Genomic DNA, 26,657 nt, shown 5'->3' with positions numbered 1-26,657 from the left:
CCTAGATTTTGCCTGTAATCTGAATCTGGAATTTTTCGCCCATGAAACAGTTTTCATTTTCTGTCCCTAGCCACTGTCCTAATGAAGAGGCCCTGCTATCAACCTGTTAAAAATAACATTGTTTATGTGCCACGTTGGCCAGAAATCTGGCAAGCAGAGCGATGCTGATGTTAAATTGCTGCAGAGGGTGCAGCTTTAGAAGAAGCAGAACGATCTGACAGTGTTGGATATCTGTTTATATGCAAGCTGATTATAGATCAACACATGCTGTACAGAAACACAGTGATTAAAGGAAAGTTGATACCCGCACAGCTAGGTAACATGACTCTTACCTGACTCTGAGTCGTCTGCATATATCTGCAAATGCAAGTGGTAGGAACACATAGAACACATTGTAAATTTACCTCGTATCAAATGACAACTGGTGATGATGAACCAACATTGAATTGTCAACTGAATCTGCTGCTCTCCTCAGCTTTATAATGAGCTTCAGCTCATAGTTAAGCTGTTTGAGCTGCGATTTTACTGTTTTATGCCACTCTCGCTGCTCTCACAGCATCATTCTGGGCCGCAACAGGCAGCTGTCGTCACAGAAAAAAGCCCTAAAAATCCAGACAGACACAGTTGGCAACTAGCTAGTGAACATTGTGGAGCTTTTAGCAGCTAATGAGCCAAACGTTTCCTGCCGGGGTTGGTAGAGACCAAAAACAGAACAACAAGAGAGTGAATATTGGACCAATAAATACATCGATTATCTGTACATCGATCAATAAATTGTGAACAATGTTGTTTTGAAGCTGACGAAATAATAACTACCCACATATCTGCCCAAAGCATCCAAAACAACATGCAGACCACTGGACACTCATAATGAAGTTAGTAAATTATATTTACAGTCACTTTATTACACAACCAACTAATCCTGATTTAAAACAGAAGTTATTTTCCCTGAACCAGAGAAAACACAGTTGGGTGTGTCAGAGTTTGAATGCATTTAACACAATGCACTTAATTTCTTAAGGGTGTGAGTTCAAGCTTTAGTTTAGTTTAGATGTTCTTGAAGGCCTCATTCCGACCACATGAGGCATTGAGTCAGACCATTCATTTAAATATTTCATTTTCATATGGACCAATTTATGATACTCTCCTAGTTGTGTCCTCCCACACGTCTGCACAACCCTGCACTGATTGCTGTTATGCCTGATTTGGTCGAGTGAGGCCTATAGGAGGAGGTTTCACCAGTGTATATCAGCAAGCTGCTGTATCGGGTCAGCTTTAAATGAAACACTTCAGTTGAAGCAGCACACAGGTCAACAGGGAGGGAGGAGCTGTCTTGCAGGAGCAAATGACTTAAAATCAATTTGCAGCAGAGTACTCTCTGCTGCTTCTTGGGGACAGTGCCGTTCAAACCCAGGATGAATAAGTCAGCAGTAAAGCCTGAATTATCGTCAGAGCCACTGCCTGATCGCTTAATGCAGTTCCCATGGTTACCACTTCAACCCTCAGGCTGCAGTGATGTGCATTGGAATTTCTCTATCTGCTGAACCGCAGGGCAGATTCTTGTACCTGTCTTCTGTGCTGAAGAGGTGGTTGTACTACAGAGGCTTTTCATTTTGTGTCGAAGATTAGGACGAGGCGCTGTGTCCTCGGTGGAGAATTAACATAACCCGGCCTTGGCTGTGAAAGAGTGAGGCCCTACTGAAAGAAATGGACTTATAGGCTACAAGGACATGAATTCTGTCAAGGTGAAACACAGTGAACAGATTATTACGAAGCATGGACTTTGATGCGTCTTCTCCTCATGTCCGACCCACTTTTACTCAGATAAAACTGATGAGATTCGCCTTTTTATGAGACATCAAAACGATATTACGTGTCTGTCTCTGACCATCTGGTGATGACAGTGATGGCCAAATCTCACCTCCTTCGGTAACGCTGAAAGGGTATTGGTTCTTCACACTCTTTGAGATTAAACGTCTCATGCAGTGACTAATTTTCTCTTCAGGCATTGCTTGTTTCCAGAATGTTGTTCTACTTTACAATTTTTCCTTTTTTTTCTGTGCTAATGAAAAGAGATTATTCGGTGTAGGCCGGGGTTTTCTTCGTCTTCCATGTTGATAGCAAATATAAAGATATACACTGTGACATTGTGCCAAGAAAATCTATTTTCACCTTCCTAATAATAGCTGCGTGGAAGTGCAAACTTCATCACTTTCTCTAAAGTGCTATGATTCATTCCTCTAGATCTAGAACTAGATCTTAGTTACTACTTACTTATGCAAAAAATGACCTACCTTCATTTAAAATGACTCATTAATAATAATAATAATAATAATTCGTAACTGTAACTGTGCCAGATAAATAGTAGAAAGTGTAATATTTCTATCTAAAATGTATTGGAGTGGAAATTAGTACAATAAGAACAGAAATCCTTAAGTAAAGTGCAAATACCTCAGAAGTATACTTAAGAATACTAAGTAAGTAAGTAAGTAAGAACACTACAATACTAAAGTAAATACTGTATAGTATAGAGTTACTTTGCACCACTGGTCATCTCAACAGGTGTCTGCATCACCTTTAACAGAATGCATTCACTCCAGAAATCATGTAAGAAAACTAACACTGTAAAAGTTGCAGGGATTTTGTGGAATCATCCATTTTTTCTCATTAAAGATTAATGTAACATTTATGTATTAAAATGTCATAAAGCTAAAAAGGTCAAAGTCTGCACCAAGAGAAGCTCCTCTCTCCCACAGAAAACACTTTGATTCTGTGACTCACGCTACGTAACCATGTCACACACTTGCATAACTGTCTGCAAAGCGGCTAGTTTGGCACACCTGTTCTCATCAATATGAGTTCTTCTGACTTCAATTGTTTCAATTTGGTGTGATAATTTGAATCATTGTATTACTGAGACTCCTTCCAATTCATAAAAATATCATGGAAATATCATCAGCATACCAGCAGACCTCCCTGTGTGCATTTTTGAGAGTTAGACGTCTCCAGAGACCCCTCTTTATTAAAGGTTGAAGAGAATATTCAAGATGGAAACTTGTTTTCATGATAATAAGCTTCAGTGAATGCTTGTATTGGATTCAGTCGCTGCTATAGTGCACTCACGACAGTCACAAGTCACCAGGAGCACCCTTATGTGTAGTCTCTGTGCTCACTTTGATACAAAATGGCTCCGACAGCAGCCACAGCTGGAAGTGTCCATGTCAAACTGAGAAAAGGAAAGGGAAGGCAAATCTGTTTGAACAACTGTTGATTCAGCTTGATAGTTTTAAGTTCATTCAGCTCGCTTTATAAATTCTGTCATTTCAGCTGGTTTTGTATTTTATAAAACTCAGAGGATTGAATTTATTATTCAACCTAACTTGAGTTAACTCCCATTTTTAAGGGAGCAGTAGAAAAGTGTTTCGTGGGTGAACCAGCATGAAATGATTTAAAGTGTACGATTGAATAGAAAACTAGAACATTTCTCAAGAAATGTTTGCGTGCGCCTGATGCTGGGTGCATGATTCCAATTCTAATGTTGCCAGCACCATGTAGTAATAGAGATAGCTGATATGAGATAATCACACAAATGAATGGGTCGTCATCGGGCTTCAGCAGAGCTGGATGACGAGCCGATCATTTGAATCAGGTGTGTCCGGGCAGGGAAACATCTGAAACATGCAGGGAAGGGCGGCCACAGGACCAGGACTGAAAAACACAGAGAGGATAGATGTGTCAGGTGGAATTTTAAAATCCTGATAAAGTGACAAGATTCTGCTTCCAATCGGCTGAACATTTCCTTAAACCACAGATCTCACCTCAGTGTGCACATACAGTAACCTGACTTCAGAAAACAGCCCTCTGTCCAATGTGGGATACAGATCTCAAATGTTCTATTAACATTTCACTTCAAACCTTTATGCTAGCTGTACAACAGATTTAGTAAAAGTGGGTTTCATCACATATTTGTTCTCTCCTGGAATAAAAACGTGCTCTGTATCTTTTAACTAATGCCCTCTGTGTCCCTTCCTCCTCTGTGTTTCTCTTCACAGACCATGCAAGCGGCGCGATGCCCGACAGATGAGCTGTCGCTGACTAATTGTGCCGTGGTGAGCGAGAAGGATCTGCAGTCAGGACAGTGAGTAGTTACTATCCCCTATTTATCATTGCATTTGTCTATACAGGAACGCACCCAGCCATCTCTGCAGTCGTTTTCTCATCCATTCACACCCATCCATCCACCAGCCTTAACACCCATCATCCATCCGAAAGGTCACAGTCAATAATCTGATATGAGGCTGCACGACTTGCAGTGTGTGTTTATCATGCAGCATTTTTGTTAAGGGTGCTCCAATTGGTCGGGCACTGATTGTTATCGGCCGATATGCATTGTAAAAAGTCTCTATAGAGCCCGATCAGAAGAGCCGATAAACACAGGAGACAGTTTCTCTATGCAGCAATTAAAATGCCACAGTCACACACACTACAGGACTCTGCTGCTGGCTGCTAACAGCTGACCAGCCATCCTTGTGCCAATATCTTTTTCAGTGCCTTCTTGGTTCAGCCAGTTCATTATATTCGCGAGGGGCCTGCCGGCCAGTGACTGAGAGGCCAGCCGGTGATTATAACTAGCGCGGACACAGAGCTGTGAAGAGTGAGATAACTATGGTAACAGCGCGAGAAGTCTGATGCTGCATTGTAGTCAGAAAGTATTCAGTTTAGTTCATTATTTGGGATACATTTTCTGTTGTCCTGAGTGGAGGGACGACATAACACAGCTGACACAGTGAATAGCTTACAGCAGAGATAAACACAGGAGAATTGTTCAGAGGACCTTGAAGTGCTAAACTGTAAACTGCAGTGGCACGTGACAACACAACAAGTTTACACCAAATAAATGTACTTTACCATGCCACTATTAACTAAGAAGAAGAAACATCTATCTGATCTGTGATTGGTTGGCATATTACACCTGTTTTAAAATCGCTGCATTGGCTCCCTGTGCGCTTCAGGATTGATTTTAAGGTTCTTTTACTAGTTTTTAAGTGTCTTAACGGTCTTGGGCCTTCTTATCTATCTGCATTACTTTTACCCTATCAACCCTCGCGGACCCTGAGGTCCTCCGGTGCTGGCCTTTTAACGATACCACAAGTTAGAACTAGAACACACGGGGAGGCGGCATTCAGTTATTATGGCCCCCGATTGTGGAACAGCCTCCCGGAGAACCTTAGGGCCGCAGAGACTGTTGATGTTTTTAAAAAGAGGCTCAAGACCCATCTTTTTAATCAGGCTTTTAACTGAACTCATTTAACTCTCTCTAAGTTCTTATATTTTTTATTATTATTATTTTTTTTATTTATTTATTTTATTATTATTCTATTTTATATTAATTTTTAGTTTAGTTTATCCTGTTTTATTATTTTATTGTTTTATTTCAATGTTTTAGTCGTTATTTATGGTCTATTTTATACATTCTATTGTTTTATTCCCTCAGTTTTTATACCTTTTATCTTATTTTACTGTTTTAGCCCCTCGATTTTCCAGTGTTTCCTCCTGGGGGCCTACCACACCGGGAGTTGCTCTGGTCCACCGATGGGGGTGCTGTCCTGTGGACGGCCCTGGCCCGGGTGGCTAGAGAGCTCTACACCTTGGTGTGGAGCCTCCTGTCTGCCTGGGCTGGGGGGGTCATTGTGGTGGCGCCCCTGCAGTCATGGACCATGATTTCTATCGGTGTGCGCGGCCCCCAAAGGTAGCTTCTTCCTCACCTCTGATTTCGGTGCCCAGCCATGTCTCCTTAGCAACAGCTAGTGTATGTGTGTGGGTGTGTGTATGTTTGTGTGTGTGTGGGTGTGTGTGTATGTCTGTCCGTATATCTATGTATGTGCGTGAGTGTGTATGTAAATGTGTATCTGTGTGTATGTTTGTGGGGGTGGGAGGTTTGGGGTTTTCATGGTGTTTTGTATTGTTTTGTTTTGTTTTGCTTTTAACCTCTGTGAGGCACTTTGTGCTACTGAAACGTATGAAAAGTGCCATATAAATAAAGTTGATTTGATTTGATTTGATTTGGTTATCGGTATCAGTCGATACTCCTTACAATGATCAGTGATTGATGATTATTAGATTATTTCTCTGGATATTGTAGTAATGATAATTAAATCAGTAAAAATTTGATGTAAAAATACACAATCTTTCCAACCTTAACTCACCAGCACAGAAGTAAAAACCAGGAAAAAATGTGACAAGTGAGAAACTAAAGAACAAAATATTTTTGTTATTGCCATTAAAAACAACCCAAAAGCAAAACCAAAATAACTATGTGTATTTATGTTATCTCAGTTTACTCTCTAAGTGAAATAAAATATGAAAATTAAAAGTAAGCAAACACACACTTTTTTCTTTTTGTAGTGTGTGAATTATTGTCCCTGCAGACCATTTCGTGTCACAGTGAAATAAAAGCCTCTCCAGTCGGCTTTTCTCTCTGCAGCGTGATAAGCATTCAGACATTCATTCAGGCATTCAGATGTCGTCATGTTCCTCCTGCTTTTATCTCTTTGTGTGCTGAAGCTCTGTACTAACGCTCAGATGGAAAACAATGGCAGGACTGAGCTGCTGACCAACAACAGAAATCAACTGTGTGTTGCATGCAAACAGATCCTATAGGTCACAGCATACATTTTGATGCACACATCAATTTAAAAAAAATAACATTATTATTTCGAGACTAATGAGGTAGTCCCATATTTTTGCTGCCATGGCAACTGCAGCCTTGTCTTTATCATTCACCGCTACCAAGCAGTAATGCTGGTGCTGTCAGTGGTATACTGAGCATACTGCATGGAGCACATCGTAGTCTTCTCGCATTGTAGTAAATACTTTATTTTTAAAGTCATGACTTACGGTAGCAGTAACATGAATTTTAATTAATCTTAAAATTAAGGAGTTAAATACCCAATGTAATGATGTAATGTGGTGCATTCATGAACATCAACATTAGAGGGTGTTTACTGAAGGCAGCTTTGTGGTTTATGGGAGAAGAAGGTACTAGTATCCTAGTAACGATCGTGAGCGCAACTGTTCTATGAAATTGGCTAATTAAAAGTGCTGCATGGTCTCCAAACACACTGATCTGTGATGCATGTGGGTGTATTTTTCCTCCCGTCCTAGAATCAACAATAAAAATAAAACAAAAAAAACGACTATTACATGTGTAATGAGAACAGAGTGGTGTTTGTATTCTGTTTTGGATAATTGCCTTGGTGTTTTTAGCATGCAGCTACCTGCTCAGCACCAAACAGCAGAGCCAGTTAGAAAGTAGCTGCTTGCTTGAGGATAGTGAAGCATTTAGCAGATATTTTCCCCCAGGAGGTGGTGGAGACCTAAAAAGGAGCAAAAAGGGGACGAAATATTAGACAGAAACACAACTCTCGACTGAATGCTAATGTTGCTCTACATCTGCTGGATGTGCAAAGACAATTGTTTGCCACATTTTATTTTTAAGCCAAAAAATCCATTATGGCATACGAACTAACCAGCTGTCTCCTGATTCTGCAGACATGTGACTGTGAAGACCACGCCCAATCACAAGTTTGTGTTTACAGTCAAGACCCACCACACTGTGGCCCCTGGGAGCATCGCCTTCAGCCTGCCGCAGGTACACACACTCATGTGCAGTCACACACACATTGTCAATTACTACTCGTTAGCTCAATGCTCAATTCTTGATTTCTCTTTTTTCACTCATCTCTCTTGCAGAGGAAATGGGCCGGTCTCTCCATTGGCCAGGAGGTGGAAGGTATGATCTCTTGATGGTTAACTATACAAGTATAAGAATATCACAGGTCTTTTGCTGTAATTGACATTCACTAAGCCCCACCTTCCTGAGATAATGTTGCAACGCCTGTCAAGCTTTCAGTTTTGGAACAGCACATATACAGTGATTGACTAGCACCTGAAATAGTCCATCTTTGGTTAACTTAATAAGCTAATGTTAGCTGAGAGACGCTTAGAAACATTATCTCAGGCTGAGGTTTTAATGCTTCCAGCTGACTCATGTTAGAAAAAAAACCAATCTGAAATAGTAGCTACGCACATGATATTGTGAGGCTAAAGCTGCAATATTATTTTAATCTGTATTCGGCTATGATCTTATAAAATCTGTCTTCATACAATCTAACGTGTGGTCATCTAGTCTAAGATGTTGCATTTATTTATCTTACATGTTCTGTTCAGGTCCTGAACAGCTGCTGTTGTTGCCTGTGCTCTCGATCATTCCAGTGAACATGTCCCTGTCTGTCCCTTCAGTGTCCAACTACAACTTTGACAAGTCCAAGCAGTGCATTGGCTCCATGACAATCGAAATTGACTTCCTGCAAAAGAAGAGCACCGACTCCTCCCCGTATGACTCAGACAGGATGGCCGCCGAGTTTATCCAACAGTTCAATAACCAGGCCTTTTCCGTCACCCAGCAGGTTCATTTTCTCAAAATATCTACACACATACACAGACGTGGAAGCGCACATTCATTTGCTTTGTTCTGTGCTGTCTGATGTTTCTCTGTAGGGCTTTTTGATCACCCTCTTGCTTTTTCTCCCTCTCTCAGCTCGTGTTCAGTTTCTGCGATAAGCTGTTCGGCTTGATGGTAAAGGACATCGAGGCCATGGACGCCAGCATCCTCAAAGGAGAACCAGCCTCTGGAAAGAAACAGAAGGTACCTGACCTCGCTGAGGTTGATGTGCTTTGAGATTTATCCTCATAACCAGTAAAATAAAAAGTTCACAGTGTCACCATTTACAAGCCTTTCTCAAATTAGGCTATTATAGTGTAGTGGATTTGTCTTTTTTTAAACTCCACTAAATGTAGATGGCAGGGATGTTGTCACACTGTTACTAAAAGCTTGATTGTCAGTGTGACTCAGTCCTCCCAGCGGTGGCATATTGTTGATATTACATGTCATTTTACCTCTGCTCCATTCCCCTTTGTCAGAGAAGCAGAGATCGTTGATTTGTAAAATGTAAATTGGAGCAATATTATTAGCCTTCCGCAATTAAACTCTAATTAACAATTTATTGAGAATCAGCTTGAAGTGAAATTGCTTTTAAGAAACGTAGTGGCCCGATTTCATCTGGATCTCTGGTGCAGTCAGCTCATAATGAATCACAGGGATGGAATCATTACAGCGGGTACATTGTTGAATGATTTGCCCGATGTTTACCACTGGATGTCTTCTGGTGAATAATTCATCTCTTGTTTAAGCATCATGACCCTCATATACACCCAGCTGACAGCCAAGGCCTCTCTAATACAGATGAGCCTCCTACCCCCTAAATTATTGTATTTTGCTTTATTTATTCATGCACTTTAATATGGTGGCCCCCGAGGACACAAGGCACGCACCAGCAAAAGTACAATCATTTAGAGAAATGCACGTAAGATCCAAAAATACAACAGTAAAAAAACAAAACAACATTTTGGGTCTTTGCTCCCAATTCAGAAATGCTGGGCTGCACAGTGAATCAAAATATAATCAGAATCACAGTTGGGCTTAGTGTTAAATCCAAACCGCAAGAAGCTGCAGTTTTTTGATGAAGGTCAAATGTGTGAAAAACAGCATTAGTACTGTAGTGCTGCAGAGATGTCCTGGCCTACAAATCTTCTTCAGAAGTTCTCCAGATGTAAGAAATGTTTGTTTGGTACAGACCCTGACAAATGTAATATCATTTTAATAGTTTTATTAGTGAGAATGAAAATTGTGATGCAAAAATTATCAGCCCCACTAATCCTGGATCATATCGCCATTGTAATACACTGCCCGGTCAAAAAACAAGTCACACACGCCTTCCTTGGACCGCCTTTAGCTTTGATTACGGCACGTATTCACTGTGTCATCGTTTTGATAAGCTTATGAAACATTTATTTCCGTCCAGAGCTGTGTTCACAATTTGAGCCCAATGAATTGAGGCATTGTCATCTTGGAATATGCTCGTGCCATCAGGGAAGAAAAAATCCATTGATGGAAAAACCTGGTCATTCAGTATATTCCCAGATCATAACACTGCCCCAACAGGCTTGTACAGTAGGCACTAGGCATGCTGGGTGCATCATTTCATCCACCTCCCTTCTTACTCTGATGTACCCATCACCCTGGAACAGAGTAAATCTGGACTCATCAGACCACATAACCTTTTTCCATTGATCCAGAGTCCAATCTTTATGCTCCCTAGCAAACTGAATAAGTGGTTTTCTTAAGGCTACACAGCTGAGTTCTGCTGTTGATCTTTTACAATTTGATTTCACTTAGTGATCTCCGATTACGATCATTCAAGACTTTTTTCGACCACATTTCTTCCTTGAAGTTAATGGTTCACCACCACCCTTCCAGGTTTTAATAATGTGTTGGACAGATCTTAAGCCAATTTTAGTAGCTTCAGTAATCTCCTTAGTTGTTTTCTTTGCTTGATGCAGGCCAATAATCTGACCCTTCTGAACAGAGTAACATCTTTTCCAGGACCACAGGATATGTCTTCTGACATGGTTGTTGAATGAATGAGAAGCTACTCACTGCATCAGTTAGGGTTAAATAACTTGTTGCCAGCTGAAACATTTTAATTACTGCAGTAATTATCCAATGGAAGGCTCTTACCTTTTTGCTTAGTTAAATCCAGGCGGTGACTTTTTTTTGGCCAGACAGTTCATCTGTCAAAATAATCACAATTTGATGGGTTTTTTTTTTTACCACAGCATGTAGCCCTAACAACCCCCAAACACTCCAAATGCAGAAATGAGGCATAGGACACACATATACAAGAGTCAAAACACAAACATTTAAAGAAAAAATCTAAAACTATAAATCCTGGGGAGGTAAAAACAAAACTTATTAAAAATGTCATTTCAAAATCAGAATTGGTGAAAATATAAACATACCCTTGAGTGAAGGCAAAATCATTCAGAGAAATTCTTAACACTTCAAAACTAAAAATGCTTCAAATTATAAATCAGACATGTTTTGTTATTGTTTGCATTTTTAAATTTAGCCCTTGGTGCCCTTGCTCTTGTTTGTGTCTTATTCAAAGGGGCCACAGTGCATTAATATAGTGCTGTATATGAGTCTGCTCCCAGCTGAGGTTTTAATCAGGAGATGAAGGGAAATAATTCTCAAGCATTTTACATTCAAAATTCTATCCTAGTTGATGCTGTTATGACTGGCATGTCACTTAATGAATGAAGCTAAAGAAAGGCCACTTCTCTGAATGGATTTCAGACTGATTGTAACCTTGTTTTCTCTGACAGATCGACATCGGGCTGATGGTGGGCAACAGCCAAGTGGTTTTTGAAAAGGCGGAGAGTTCATCCCTCACACTCGTTGGTATGTTTTCTCCCTTAACGTAGATAATATTTCCCCAAACATTTTGAGCTCAGGATCTGGGTTTTGAGGGACTAAGAAAGGAGAAGAAATGTCACCTCATTATGAGGGCGAGTGTGGTCAGAACATCCGTTTCGCAGCTTTTCTTTGCATGATTTTATAAATGTGTCGTGTTTTTAAAAGCTGAGATATTTCAATGCTGTACAACCGTCATGGTAAAATCTCTGCTTAAGCAATATGAGGGCATGTAACCGTCCCTTATCCACTTCCTCCACAGGATGGCAGTAAAAACACATAACAGTTTTCTCTCACTAATGCATCATCTTTCACACATCACCACATAGGATCCTACTCCACTGCCTGTCAAGGAAAAAGCCTTAAGAGAAACAGCAAACTTAGCTTTTATTTCATGGTTCTTAATTCATTATTGCGTTCCTCAGAAATGCCCTTTTCCTTTCCAACATCATGAAGCATGCTTTATTTTCAGAATCTTTAAGAAATATCTTCCTCCATCCTTTGAAATCTAAATCTGTGCTGTTCTGGTAACGTAGTCCCTTTCTGTGTTTTAACAAGGTAAGGCAAAGACCAAGGAGGCACGACAGACAATCATCAACCCTGACTGGAACTTTGAGAAGATGGGAATCGGAGGTCTGGACAGGGAATTCTCCGACATCTTCCGCAGAGCCTTCGCTTCCCGAGTCTTCCCTCCAGACATTGTGGAGCAGATGGGTGAGAAACCCGCTCAGTCATCTTCCTCTTCCTCTTCCTCTTCTTTGTCACTGGTCATATTTTTTGCTGTTTTTTGTGGTAATGTCCACCATCCTTTTTTGGGTTGTGTGGGAGCTGAAGCTCATCCATAGTGTTAACTTGACTCGTGTACATTCGCTTGAGCAGGAAAAAACTTCCACAGGACTCCGATGTAAAAAGATAAAACAAAATATATTTATTCCAAGGTTTTGCGGTGTCTTATTACAGGAGTGATCCAAATTAAGCCTTTCTAATCAGCAAAGGTACTACGGTAAGAAAACTGTGTGGCTCGGTCCTCAATTGAGCCTCAACTGCACTAAACACCTCTGTGCACTCAAGAGACCTACTCTCTTAAAGTGACAGTAACATAAGATGACTCTCCTAACAGAAACCTTAAAAATACTGTTTTCCTACCAAAAACATCATTCTTACCAAACATAAATTAAATCAAATGAATTTAGCTGACCTTTTACATATTTATAATTAACTTATTATTCAATTAAATCAATTATTTATTTCCATTCACGTGAACTTTTAAACACAATCCAAACTGCACTTATTTATTTAACTGAAACATATAAAACACAATTTGGCTCCCACATACCGGCCCCTAATTGTACTCTTGACTGGAGACAATTACCAAATTATATAACATGTGGAGCCAAAGAAATTAAAGTACTTCGAAATAAGTAGTCTTCTTTTTCATTGCATGAGTTACCATATGCCTCATTCAACTTCCTGGAGGAGGCAAATCTTTGTGATGGGCCTGTCCAACGTGCTGGTCTTGGTCTTTATGCGAACCTGACGTATCAGTCCAAACCTGTCCGGGACTGTCTGGATGACCTTTCCCACTACCCAGGAGTTGCGTGGTGCAGAGTCGTCTACGACCAACACGATGTCTCCTATGGCAAAGTTGCGAGATGGGTGCGACCACTTGTGGCGCTCTTGAAGCTGTGGTAGATATTCTCTTGTCCATCTCTTCCAGAATATGTCTGCCATATACTGGATCTGTTTCCATCTCCTGCGTGAATACAGATCCTGGTTGTCAAACAGACCTGGGGGTAGAGATGGCTTGCTCTTGAGGAGCAAGAGATGGTTTGGTGTAAGCGCCTCCAGATCGTTTGGATCACTTGACGCCTTGGTTATAGGCCGACTGTTGATGATGGCCTCTGCTTCGCATAGCAAGGTATGCAGGCTCTCCTTATCAAGTTTCTGTAGTCTCAAGGTGACGTTCAGGATCTTCCTCACAGACTTGATCATCCAATCTCCCAAACTCCTCCATGGTGGGAGCCAGTGGGAGGATTGAATATCCACTGGATGCCACTCTGGTGTAGAGTGTTTTCAATCTTGGAGCTATTCCACTCCTGGATGGCTCTCTTTAACTCACGCTCGGCTCCAACGAAGTTAGTTCCATTGTCTGAACGGAGGATCTTCACCTGGCCTCTTCTAGCCATGAAGCGACGAAGAGCAGCTATGAATGAATCTGTATCCAGAGAAGACGCCACCTCCAAGTGTATTGCGCGGACTGCCAGGCATGTACAAATCACGCCATACCTTTTCACCAAACTTCTTCCGCGTTTTACTTGAACGGGCCGAAGTAGTCCACTCCAGTGTTAGTAAACGGAGGCTCATCTGTCAGAACTCTGTCTCGAGGTAGAGCAGCCATCTGTTGTTGCCCTGCAGCTCCATGAGAGCGCCAACAAACATGACACTTGGATAGGATTCTCCTTGTAGCCGAGTTTGCACCAGGGATCCAATACTTGGACCGCAACTTGGAGAGCACATGATTGCGACCACTGTGACCCAGGTTCTCATGGATTTCTCTGAGGATCAGCATCCATGATGGTCTTTGTGTAAAATTGCTGGCTGCTTCGACTCCTCAGGCATAGCAGCCCTGATGAGTCTTCCTCCTACTCTGAGGATGCCTTCTTGGAGAACTGGATTAAGCCTGAAGAGACTACTGCTTCTCTTCACGTTTTCACCCCTTTGGAGTGCCGTGATTTCTTTTGCGAAAGCCTTTCCTTGACAATAGCAAATGATCTCTTGCTCTGCTTCCATAAGGTTCTCTGCTGTGAGTTTACAAACATCTGCTCTCAAAAGACCTGCTTTGAAGTTCCTCATCTCCTTGTCAACTTCAGGTGGAGCAAGAGTAGTGTTCAACTCCTTCCTCTTTTGGCACAAACTCAGCAGAGTGCTCTTAACCTTAAGCATCCAAGCGATGGCCTTCTTAAGACGAATGCATGAAGAGAAGTACTGCATTAACTCCAGTACTGCATCCCATTGATCTTCAGTTGCAGTAGCACCAACCACGGCATTCCTTACCTCTGGGTCCTCCGTGGTTAGATCCCCAGGGTGTTCTGAGTTCTCGGGCCAATCTTCAGTGGGTTTGGTGAGAAATTCCGGCCCCTGTAACCAAGTATGGCTCTGGTTGGATTTCTCTGCCTTGAGACCCCTTGATGCGTAATCTGCAGGGTTCAGTGAGGTGTTAACGTACCTCCACTGACAAGGTTCAGAGATCCTCAAGATGGTCTCCACACGGTTAGTGACGAAGGTGCGGAATCTGCTTGTTCTGTTTCTGATGTACTTCTGTACAGTTGTGCTGTCTGTCCAGAATACAGACTCTTGGAGTTGCAGCTGCAATTCAGATCTCAACTGCGTCTTACTGCGTCACCAAAACCTGCAGGCTTGAAACACCTAGGAACACTGACATTCGCTAGCTGTTTCAGTGCAGTATTCCAAGCAGACCACTCATGAGCAAGCTCTTCAGGTATAAGGACATCCCAGCCTATCTTCAGTCTGCAGAGCTGTTGCAGGATTTTCTTAGCTGAGAGCACCACTGGTGCCAAGATACCCAATGTATCATAAAATGAGCTTACAAGGGATAGGATGTTTCTCCTGGTGGGTGCTTTGTGCGGCATGATGATCTTAAACCTGAAGCTATCAGACTCGATACACCAATGAACTCCCAAAGCCTGCTCTATGGGAAGTGCATCCCGATCCAGGTCAAGGTCTTCAACCTCGGTCGCCCTGTCCTCTTCTGAAATAGCAGACAGCACGGCCCTGTTGTTGCTTACCCACTTGGTGAGCCTGAATCCACCCTTTTCACATACAGCTCACAGGCTGTCGTACAAAGACACTGCCTCTTCTTCTGAATGGACTGATTTGAGACAGTCCACTGTGTCGACTACTTGGGTGTTAGACTGAGTTCTGCTGTCTTCTGCACATTTCCGCAGGGCGAAACTGGCACAGCTTGGAGATGAGGTAGCACCGAACAAGTGCACCATCATCCTATACTCCACCATCTCTTGACTTGTGTCACCTAATGTCCATCAAAGGAACCGGAGAAGGTCTGCGTCTTCGTCAGGCACCTTCACTTGGTGGAACATTGCTTCCACATTGGCCATGACTGCCACTTCCTCTTGTCTGAACCTGGTGATAACACCAAGAAGAGTGCTGGTGAGATTTGGTCCCTGTAGCAGCTGTTCATTCAGAGTGATGCCCTGGTATGATGCTCCGCAATCAAAAACCACTCTGTGCGTTTTCTTCCTCGGGTGATAAACCCCATGATGCGGCAGGTACCAAACTCTACCATCTTCACGGCTGAGATCTTTGCTGGGTACCCTCACAGCGTAGCCCTTTTCTATAGTCCCGTCCATGAATGCTGAGTACTCTGTGTGGAATGTTGGATTCTTTACAAACTTTCGCCTTAAGTTCAGAGCACGTTGTTCAGCTACCTTTCGATTGTTGGGCATCTTCAGGTCCTTGTTCCTTAGTGGCAGGGCAATGCTGTAATGTCCATCCACAAGTCTAGCTGACTGTGTAACCATGTCAAGGAACTGACAATCTTCCCTAGACATCTCCAGCCTCTCATACTGATTGCACTCAGGAAAGTCACACTGGAACTGCTGATTCCAGAGTTCCTCCAGTCTAGTAACTGCAATTCGGTTTGCCTGAACCTGTATCAGCCCACGTGTTGTGCTGTGACCAATGTCTTCCCGGAGAGGTCCATTGATTGTCCAGCCAAGCCGTGTTCTTACAGCATATGGACCGTCCTCTATACTGGCAATAACTTGCCAGGGTTCAATGGCCTTGGGTGCATTAGTCCCAATAAGCAGTCCTATCTCTGCCTCTATATTTGGAAGCAACACCTCCCGTAGGTGTGGCCACTTGTCAACGTCCTCTTGTATCCTCTTGAATATTACCTTTGGTTGCAGGAATGGTTTTCTGGGAAAATGTATCTGGGAGCTCCAGAAAGTCATTGCAGTCCAAGCTGCTCACTTCCAATTCAGACAATACGTGACTGCTCACAATCCTTTTCTCTCCCATGGTCTTTAATAAGATGTGTGTCTTTCTGCCTGTGAGGTTGAGCTCTTTCATTAGACCCTCAGTACAAAAGCAGGCAGTACTGCCAGGGTCAAGGAAAGCATAAGTCGTCGTCACCTTTTGGCCCTTGCTGCTCTTTACTTGAACTGGAACTATAGCTAAAATGCTCTCTGTGATCTCAGCACTTGTAGCTCTGTAGGTCGCAGCACTGGTGCCCACAAACCCACTTATGACTGACTCATCGCACGACTCATGTTCAGGCCTTATGTCTTTGTTCACAATGCCACTTTTGGCCTTCATGTGTAACACTGTAGGGTGCAACTGTGTGCAGACTTGGCAGGTCATCTTCTCGTTACATGAGTTACTCATGTGGCCCTGTTTAAGACAGCTGAAGCACAGACCTTTGGCTCGTAGGAAGTCAATCTTCTCCTTATGAAGAGACTTCTTCATTTTCTTGCACTGTTCCATAGAATGTTCTGCACCATGACAGAAAAGACAAGGTTTGGAAAATGCATGGACTTGGTTGCCAGTAGCCTTACTTCCCGGCTTAAGCATAGGACTCTTTGCTTCATTGCTTGTGATAGTTGCAGTGTGATGAAACCTCTCTTGTTATCACTTCTCCTATGCAACCTCTCATCCAGTTGACCTTTAGCTGAGCTCTTTGTAGAGAAGTCCTTAATGTCACCGAACAGTGGGTGCAGGGCTCCAGAGTGCGACCAATTTGGTCGCATATGCGACCAAAATATTTAATAGTGCGACTAAAAAAAATTCTAGGTCGCACTGGTGCACCTGACGCTGCTCGGGTGAAAACATAAATTTCTTCCGCAAGCGCAGGATCTCTCTTTGCTCGCCTGATGGCATCGTGGTCTAAACCAATAAGAGACATAGCTCAGGGCGGGTCTTTGCCTCTGATTGGCTGTCGTCCTTTTCACTGCTCTAAGTTGTGTGAGTTAAAAAAATGCGAGCGACCTGAGCAGGCTGAGCGCCAGAGTAGCCTAACTGAAACAGAAAAGAAAATAAACGCGACAAAACGAGTGAAAATGAAGAGAGGTAGAAACATTGAAAGCTTTTTCATTAAGAAAACTAAGCCTACTCTTACAACCAGCCCTACTGTCATTCCATCCATCCCCACTGAGAGTCCATCCAGCCAAGACACGGAGACCTCGGCCTCGGTGACGGTCCCTGGGAAGATGCCAAGCCCCGGTCCTTCGGCGATAATGTCAGATTCGGAACCAGAGGAGACAACCGAGTCTGAGATAGAGCCCGGCCCCGAGACTCAGATTAAAAAGCCCAAAATTTATTCTTTCAGACATGACTGGTTGACACAATTTCCCTGGCTGAGATACGATAAAGGACGGAATGCAATGCACTGCATTTACTGTCGGGAGTGCGGTCAGAATATGGCCGGTAATAGTGCATTCGTAGGCGAGGCAACGACGTTTCGTATCGAAACATTAAAAAAGCACAACATGTCAAAAAAGCATACTATATGCCGTGACAAATGTGTAGATAAAGTGGCCCCTCTCCCAGCTGCATTTCAGAGGCAGGCAGCATTAATCAGGTCCTCTGAGGAATCCGAAATGATCATAAAATTTAATGTGGCATACAACATTGCAAAGGAGGAAATGCCGTTCACCAAATTTAAGTCAGAGATTATTTTGATGAAGAAAAATGGCTTAAACGTCAACCCGACCTACAGCAATGATACGGCATGTGCCCAATTTATTGGTGTAATAGGAGACACATTGAAGAAGAAGACAGCTGCGGACGTTGGTAACGCCACGTATATGTCTTTCATGATTGACGGCGACACAGACATCTCTACAAAGGAGTGCGTGATTATCTACAGCCGCATTTTGCGGAAAGGACGGCCGGTCAACATATTAATTGGACACGTTGAGGTGGAGCATGGACATGCACAAGGTAAGTTTGAAGGCCCAGCCACATTACAGCATGAGAGATAATGAAATAGAAATCTTAAGAAAATTGTATAGTATTCCTAAATATTATTAAAAATGAATAAATAAAAAGTTAAGTAGGCTAAGCTCACATAAACAGTTTTCCTTTTGCAATCTATAGGCTAGTGACCTGTATGATCCTTTTATTCTTTAGGAATTTATGCTGCCACAAAGCAAGCATTTGCTGCGCTTGGGCATCAGTGTGCAGATTGGCTGGGGAAAACGGTTGCTCTGGGTGCTGATGGTGCTGCAGTTAACCTAGGCCACAAGGGGGGCGTTATAGCCCTTTTACAAAGAGATGCAGGAGATTTCGTTGTGCCCTTTCACTGTATGCCTCACAGGTAGGCCTAATTATATAGGCTGTTGTGCATTTTCTCATATTAATGTAGTTTATCTTTGTAGATTAATTGTGATGTATCTTTACAGATTGGAATTGGCTATGTTGTCAGTCCAGAGGGACAATGCTATGATTGGTCAAGTATATGATCTGCTACATTTGGTGTGGAAGACCTACCATTTTAGTCCAAAATCAATGAGGGAGCTGAAGGCCATTGGAGCAGACCTGGGAGTGGATGTCCTAGTCCCCGGTGGGGTTAAAGGAACACGATGGCTTCCACATGTCTCCAGGGCCCTGGAGACATTCCTCAGACCCGGACAGAATGGCCATGGCCAGTTCACTGCAGTCTACTGTCATATGGACCATTTGGCAGGGTCCTCTGCCAATGCAGATATTGCAGGACGAGCCAGAAAGGTTAGTGGATTTCCACAGGAAATGTACTAAATTAGTGCCATTTTAACTTCAGTCATTTTCCCTGCCCAGAATGTTGTTTATTCATGTTGAAGGCTATATGAATATATGCTCTGGTTGTGTGATACAGGTCAAGAAATCAATGGAAGATGCCACTTTTGTGGCTTTTTGTCACTTTCTGGCTGATGTTTTTGCTGGAATAACCAAGTTCAGTCTCCTACTTCAGAAAAATGAGACCATCCTACCTCAGGTAAGGGAGATGAAATGGGATTACATTTTCAATTATGTTTGTTATTAGCTTCAGCTGTATTTATAAAAGTGCTTGATATGTCTAAACAGGCAGTTTGTGCTCTTGAAAATCTGCTGGTGACCACAGAGGTGATGGCTGCAAGACCTAAGCCTGGGGGCAGACTGTCACAGTTCATGGCTGACCTTAGGCTGCAGAGGAGGCAGCAGGATAAGCAGGGTGAAATGCCACTCTACAAATTCCAGGTACATTTGTGGTTTTGTTTCTGATATAGGAATGTATATATATATATATAATATCTAACTCACAATTTGTGTTTATGCTTTATGTCCCACACAGACAGTTACACTCAACGGGGAAGTCTCTAAGCTGGCAGAAGATGGTGGTGCTATCACTAAACTACACAGAGCAATGGAGACAACAATCAAATCTACTGTCAAACACTTGAAAGCAAGATTCTGTAGCCTCCTAGGCAAGTGTACTCCCCTGTCTTATGAACACATTGATAGATCAGACATTATGTTAATCATTTTATTAAAATGTCTTTATCCTTCCAATAGGAGAGGATGCTACCCAATCTGCCACAACTAAGGCTGTCAAATGCTTCAACATCTTCAATCATGATAGCTGGCCAGAAGACCAAGAGGAGTTAGTGGACCATGGTGCAGATGACCTAGCATTTCTCTTGGATCACTTCTCCCCTGTCCTCACAAGGTAGCATAGTGGACCACTACACAATGGTATGTAGTAGTGCTGGTGGCAATCATGTTAATTTAAACACTGATTGGCTGTTTAATCCATGTCAATTTCAGAAATGGTGTTAACACTGAGTTGGCAAAAGAAGAGTTTGTGGGCCTGAAGCTGTTAATTGCCAGGATGTTCAAGGACAAGACCTACCTCAGCCTCTGGGAGCTGATGTTAACCAGAGAGCCATACTGTTCAGAGTACAAGGTTTTACTCTTTTTCTTTTTAATGACATTTTTATATCAATATCAATGTCAACTTTGACATAAAAAAACAACTTTGACAGCTTGTACATGCCAATGAGAATGTGTTTGATTTTGTGTGTGTGTATGTGTATATATATATATGTGTATTGTTTTTTGTATATTTTTCAGAACATACTACACCTGGTCCACATTCTGCTGGTCCTCCCAGTGTCTTCTGCGGTTTGTGAGAGAGGATTCTCTTCACAGAAGAGAATTAAATCAGATGCAAGAGCATCACTCCACACAGACACAGTGGAAGATCTCATCAGAATCAGTGTGGAGGGGCCTAGTTTGGAGGATTTTGATGCTAGGGAGAGTGTGGCAAACTGGTTCAGCCAAGGCCAAAGGGCAAGAAGGCCAAATTACAAGTGTTGGCCATCTGAGGGGCATGTGCCAGCAAGAGGAGACCTGCTATAAGACTTTGGAAGACTTTAGCACTTTTATTTGGAAATGTTTTATTTTACTTGAAATGTTTAAGTTTGACCATTCATTTAAGCACAAGCACTTTTATTTGGAAATGTTTTATTTTGCTTAATGTTTTGGTTTGCTAATGTTTTAGTTTATGTTTTAAATGTTCAATTTCAGCACTTTAAACACTTTATTTTTCTTTTATATATATATATATATATAATTGGGCTGAAAATTAAGAAAATCATTTCTCTACACCTTATTGTTGTTAAAAAATCATTCACATTATATGAAAGTTATGGAAAGCTATAAAAAGGTGACCTTTTGGCGTTAAAGGCGACGCAATGAAAAATGTGGGTGCACCTAAATTTTCTGCTGGTGCACCTAAAAAAAAAAGTTAGGTGCACCAGTGCAACCAATGCAAAAAGTTAGTCTGGAGCCCTGGGGTGTAACATTTCTTTCGCTTGCTTGTTAATAAAATCCACAAGGTCATTAAACTTGGCTCTGTGATTTCCATGGTCATGAATACTACAGACCACGCTTCTCCATCTTTCCCTCAGCTTATATGGGAGCTTGGCAATGATAGCACGCATGTTAACTGCGCTATCCAGCTCCACCATATACTCCACATCAGTCATAGCATTACAACATCCTGTGAGATAGAGGCCGAAAGACTGAAGAGCTTCTCCATCATCAGACTTGATAGTAGGCCAGTTCAAAGCTTTGTTAATATATGCCACTGAAATCTTGTAGGCGTTTCCCGAAGTGTTCTTCCAGAAGTCTCTTAGCTTCACAGTAGCCATGTTCAGGTTCCATATGGAGACAACTCCTTACCAGCTCCCTAGGCTGTCCTGCAGTATACTGCTCCATAAAATAGAGCCGATCTTTGCTGCTCTCTGTCTTGTTCTCCACTCCATGTTCAAACACTCTTTTGAACAACAGATATTCTAGGGGGTCTCCTTTGAACACAGGAATGCTCTGAGGAGGCAGCGTAGCAAGTCTTTGCTGCTTCGTTAGCATTTCAGCAACACCTTGCAATGTTTCCGGTGCCTGTAGTTGTGTCTGGGCAGTTGCAGCGGCTGTTCTTTGGACATTGGGTTGAATATCTTTACCTTGCGCTGCTTGCCTGTCTGTGTGTGAGGGGGGCTTTAAACCTACGTAGGAGTCCATGCCATCACGACTTGATGCTCTGGATGAGATACGCAACCCTTCAAACTCATCCAAGATCTTAATTTTAGCATCAGATGCTGCTAAAGCAGTTTGAATCTCTAATTCCTCCTTTACTCTTTTAAGCTTAGCTTCCTGCTCCTCCAAGTTCTGTTTCCTTTTCAGAGTGGATGCCTTGGCTAACAATGTAGCTCTCTCCAATTCTGCCTTCAGACGAGTAGATGAAGCAGAAGACGATGCACGAGAAGAATGCCCAGAAGCCGCCTTGGAACCTTGCTTCAATGATGGGAAGGATGCGCTAGATATGCTATCAGATGGCTGAACCGCTTCATTGTATTCTGTAGCTTCTTCAATGCGTAGCTGAGCTCCTTTAATCCAAGCCTCAGCCTTCTCTGCAAAATCTTTAAAGCTATAAGCCTTAGGTTCAAACCAGTTAGCTTGATCCCTGATCATGTCTTCTTCAGAAAGTTGGTGAAATATCTCCTTAGCACTGATATTCAAGCCACAGAACACTCCAAATAGCTTTTTAAAATCCACCATTTTGGTTTGAATTACTGTTAAGCAGCCATCACCCACTTTCATCCATTGCTTGACGTATCTGGTTCATTTTACCTGTTAGCTTAGCCAGCTTGGCCTTTCGTGTGCTAACGGCACGTTGCAGCCTTTCCTCCATTGCCTTAGCTGAGACCTTCCCTGCCCTAGCATCCACAACTGTAGCCAAATCCTCATCTCCGTGCTCCATGCCTTATGTGCAAAACTACACACTAGCCGATGTGAATTGCTTGAAGTCTGATCATTACAGTACACAAAGATAGCTGACACTGCCCATATGTGTCCCTTAACGATGATGTTGTGGCTAGGCTGCTAACTAGCACATGACTCAGCACATTTTCTTTGCAAAGTTGAGAGTTTCACTTTACTCACGACCACTGTATCCTGTATTAGTTGTAATTCCTCTTCCCTTGTGGTTACGAATCCTTTGTTTGTCCATTCATCCAAGTGAAGCTTTTTTTGTGGTAATGTCCACCATCCTTTTCTGGGTTGTGTGGGAGCTGAAGCTCATCCATAGTGTTAACTTGACTTGTGTACATTCGCTTGAGCAGCAAAAAACTTCCACAGGACTCCGATGTAAAAAGATAAAACAAAATATATTTATTCCAAGGTTTTGCTGTGTCTTATTACAGGATTGATCCAAATTAAGCCTTTCTAATCAGCAAAGGTACTACGGTAAGAAAACTGTGTGGCTCGGTCCTCAATTGAGCCTCAACTGCACTAAACACCTCTGTGCACCCAAGAGACCTACTCTCTTAAAGTGACAGTAACATAAGATGACTCTCCTAACAGAAACCTTAAAAATACTGTTTTCCTACCAAAAACATCATCCTTACCAAACATGAATTAAATCAAATGAATTTAGCCGACCTTTTACATATTTATAATTAACTTATTATTCAATTAAATCAATTATTGTAATTATAATTTGGCTCCCACAGGTTGTCATTATGTCTTTGTTTTTCTCTGTATGCACAAGATTTGAAATGTCTCTGTCTTCAGCATTTGCTGTTGGTTTTACTGTAAATTAATGTTTTTTGTCAACCAACAAGTGAAGTGTTCTTATTGTAAAAAAAATATTTTACATCATGGATCAAACATTTGGTTTGGATAACCTAACCTTGCTAATACATTTCTATATTATGTACTCCCTGTGGTAGCAGAATGTAATATAATGCAGGAAACAGGGTTAGTCACAAATATTTTTTCTCATCTACATGCACAATGAGAGACAATAACACACAATTTATTCATTGGTTTTATGATTCATTTTATTAACCCGGTTTCTGCTCCCTCTGGCTTTAAGCACATAAAACCATTTTATAACATGCATACATCTCTTTTCTCTCAATGTCTTACCCCCCTCTCCTGCCTCATCCCTGCCTTTTCCCCTGACTTCTTCCTTTCTCATTCTTCTCACTCTTTTTATTTCTCCCATCTCACTCTTTTTCCTCCCATTTTATTCTCCCTTGCTCTTTATCTCTGCCCTTCATCATGTGTCGCCTCTTTCTTTGTTCCAGGGTGCAAGCATGTGAAGGGTATCCTGCTGTTTGGGCCCCCTGGCTGTGGTAAGACACTGATGGCCAGGCAAATTGGCAAGATGCTCAACGCCCGTGAGCCAAAGGTCGTCAACGGCCCGGAGATCCTCAACAAGTACGTGGGAGAGTCTGAGGCCAACATCCGCAAGCTGTTCGCCGAGGCAGAGGAGGAGCAGAAGAGGGTGAGCACATATTTCTACTTGTTCATTTAAAAAACAAAACTGAATTGATCGATTTTTAAACGCAACCTGTCCGTCCACAGTTGGGAGCCAACAGCGGGCTCCATATCATCATCTTTGACGAGTTGGATGCCATCTGCAAGCAGAGAGGCACGGGCGCCAGCAGCACAGGTGTGCATGACACCGTGGTCAACCAGCTTCTGTCTAAGATCGACGGTGTGGAGCAACTGAACAACATCCTGGTCATCGGTCAGTAGCATCACAGGAGACTGATTCACCCCATTCCACATCCTCACCAGCTCTGTGATACATTATAGTGATTGGAGAGGCACGTTTCACACACACACACTCACTAATCAAGTCAAATAGCGCACTTTCAGCCCATGAATGAGTGCGCAAGAGCCCAGCTGTTCTCTGTAAGCTGAGAGTGACAATCAATTGCCAAACACATGCAAATGGCTTTTGTTGAAATTGGCTCCAGACTGTTTACCTTCCAGTGGTGTTTATTTTCTGTGCACATATTCAGCATTGAAAGATATTTTATGTCCCACAACGAGTGAAATGCTGTTTAAGAGCACCGTGTGAGGCAGCACTCACCACCATCACCATCAAAACAGCCAGTAATGGGACTCCAGAGAATCCAAACCAAGCAGCGTTACAGCTGCCCCGGAGGCTCTTATTGGCTGTTCAGACCTGGTATCAGCATGCGTCCCGAGTGGTCCGATCACAAGTGGACAGCTTTAAGTACATGAAGTTGCTTCTATCTTCGTTAAAAAGTGTCCGTTTGTCGCAGCATCATCGTCCCAGCCTGTCTGCTTCCATCTCTCAGCTGTCTGAACACACTGTTTCAACTGATTTAACATTTACAGGAAGAAATCACTTTATTGACAATAAACACATCAGTTTTACAAATACAGCAAACAGTAACCATGACTTGCAACTTGGCTTGACAGAAAATAAATGACTTGAGACTCAACTTGGATGTAAAAGACTTGACTTGAGACCAGATGACTCAAATCATTCGTCTATGTTAATGTATTGATTTATTTCAATGAATATCAATAATTCTAATACAAATTCAGTTGGTTGTCATACTTTTTGAAGAGGTTAGACAACTTGGCCAATAACATCATCATTAGACAGGCACCAACACCTTTACTTTTCTTTGTAAAAGTCTCATTGGCTAAACAACATTTCCGCATTCTCGTCTTAAATCTCTCTTACTTCTCACCCTGAGGTTTGTCGTATGAGCTTTCCAAGTCAGACTCTCATTAACTGCTCACTTCAACTTGATGAGCGCCATCTGTTTGTGAACAGGTGTGCACTTGTGAGATTTGATCATTAGCGTAATCCCCTTCACTTTAATTACTATATAAGGCTGTCAGCTCTGCTCCACGCTGTGGAACTGAAACAATTTGCTGTAAAAAAATAATGATAAACAGCTAACGATGTGTCTCTAGGGCAGAATTAGTAAGCCACAATGATGACATCATAACAGAATATTAATATTGGAATGAGATAGAATAAATTAGATCACTCGTAGGTCTGATTTGATTTGCATGAGGCCCATTGTTGGCTTCAAAGAGTTCATTTTGATCAGATTCGTGACAAATACCCTTTTTTGACTGAGTATGATAAATGTATTGAGGTTTACATATGAAATAATATCAACATTATTAAACTGAATACATGTAATATATGCAATGTGTGTGTGATATCATCCATATCCATATCATATCATATCATCCAACTCCATATAAAGTCAGTTTCCTCTGTTATTCCATGTATCGGCACAGACGTCGCTGTGACAAATTTCTAGAAATGTATTTCATGCGGTTGATACCGGTCAGCATTCGTGCCCTCCCTCCTTCCGCTTCTTCTCTCACTGTTGTTTCCTCTTCCTCTGCAGGTATGACCAACAGGCCTGACCTGATAGATGACGCCCTGATGAGGCCTGGCAGGTTTGAGGTCAAGATGGAGATCAGTGAGTGTTCAACTTCCTCTTCCTTTCTGTAGAAACAACTCGACTTGACGCTGTGAGGGTTAAAGATAGAATTCCTCATCCATAACCATGACTTCAACGTGCTGAAATGTCACCTTTCGTGTTAGGCAGTTTCTCGTGAAGCCTCCTGAACTGTGCAAGTGGGAAGTCTTATGTGTTGTTTCATGCATTTCTGGTATATAACGAAATCGCAAAAATGCACATGATCACCAACTGCGCATTTGAATAGGTTGCCATAGAAGACAGAGGACAGGGGAAAACAAAATAAGTCTGTTTTCTCATAGAAAGACAATTCCAGTCACCTTTCCTTCAAAAAGAAGAGCTTTTCTACGCAGCACCAAAGTGTTGGGAGACAAAGTATGACATCAGCTTCATGCTTTACCTTTGAACTCCACTTTATTGGATCAAAAAAGCAAAAATGCTGAAAATTGTGACACATA

The 26,657-nt window shown here is 42.1% G+C and overlaps 2 protein-coding genes across 4 annotated transcripts in view; both read left to right on the top strand.

Annotated features, from left to right (window-relative positions):
- LOC311268157 (vesicle-fusing ATPase) overlaps window positions 1-26,657 on the top strand; it is a 57,903-nt gene that overhangs the window by 20,278 nt on the left and 10,968 nt on the right. For both annotated transcript variants that reach the window (XM_084371618.1, XM_084371617.1), the window contains 10 exons: window positions 4,053-4,138; window positions 7,552-7,651; window positions 7,753-7,792; window positions 8,302-8,468; window positions 8,600-8,707; window positions 11,287-11,362; window positions 11,933-12,088; window positions 24,019-24,218; window positions 24,299-24,464; window positions 26,125-26,199. In XM_084371618.1, coding sequence (XP_084227744.1) covers window positions 4,053-4,138; window positions 7,552-7,651; window positions 7,753-7,792; window positions 8,302-8,468; window positions 8,600-8,707; window positions 11,287-11,362; window positions 11,933-12,088; window positions 24,019-24,218; window positions 24,299-24,464; window positions 26,125-26,199 — 1,174 coding nt within the window. The remainder of the gene's footprint in view (window positions 1-4,052; window positions 4,139-7,551; window positions 7,652-7,752; window positions 7,793-8,301; window positions 8,469-8,599; window positions 8,708-11,286; window positions 11,363-11,932; window positions 12,089-24,018; window positions 24,219-24,298; window positions 24,465-26,124; window positions 26,200-26,657) is intronic.
- LOC311267368 (zinc finger protein 862-like) lies at window positions 17,162-20,943 on the top strand. Of its 2 annotated transcripts, XM_084370421.1 has the most exons (9): window positions 17,162-18,352; window positions 18,542-18,728; window positions 18,814-19,138; window positions 19,266-19,385; window positions 19,475-19,627; window positions 19,722-19,854; window positions 19,943-20,096; window positions 20,195-20,333; window positions 20,501-20,943. In XM_084370421.1, exons 1-9 carry the CDS (start codon window positions 17,284-17,286, stop codon window positions 20,786-20,788), a joined length of 2,568 nt encoding a protein of 855 aa, XP_084226547.1. In that variant the 5' UTR covers window positions 17,162-17,283; the 3' UTR covers window positions 20,789-20,943. The 2 variants fall into 2 exon arrangements, with proteins under 2 accessions (XP_084226547.1, XP_084226548.1); XM_084370422.1 differs by lacking the exon at window positions 20,501-20,943 and having other exon boundaries at window positions 19,943-20,122; window positions 20,195-20,246.

The sequence above is a fragment of the Pagrus pagrus genome (assembly GCF_965226575.1).
Source record: "Pagrus pagrus genome assembly, chromosome: 13".
Taxonomy (NCBI): domain Eukaryota; kingdom Metazoa; phylum Chordata; class Actinopteri; order Spariformes; family Sparidae; genus Pagrus; species Pagrus pagrus.
The sequence above is the reverse complement of the archived record's forward strand: the minus strand, read 5'-3'. Positions and strand labels throughout refer to the sequence as shown.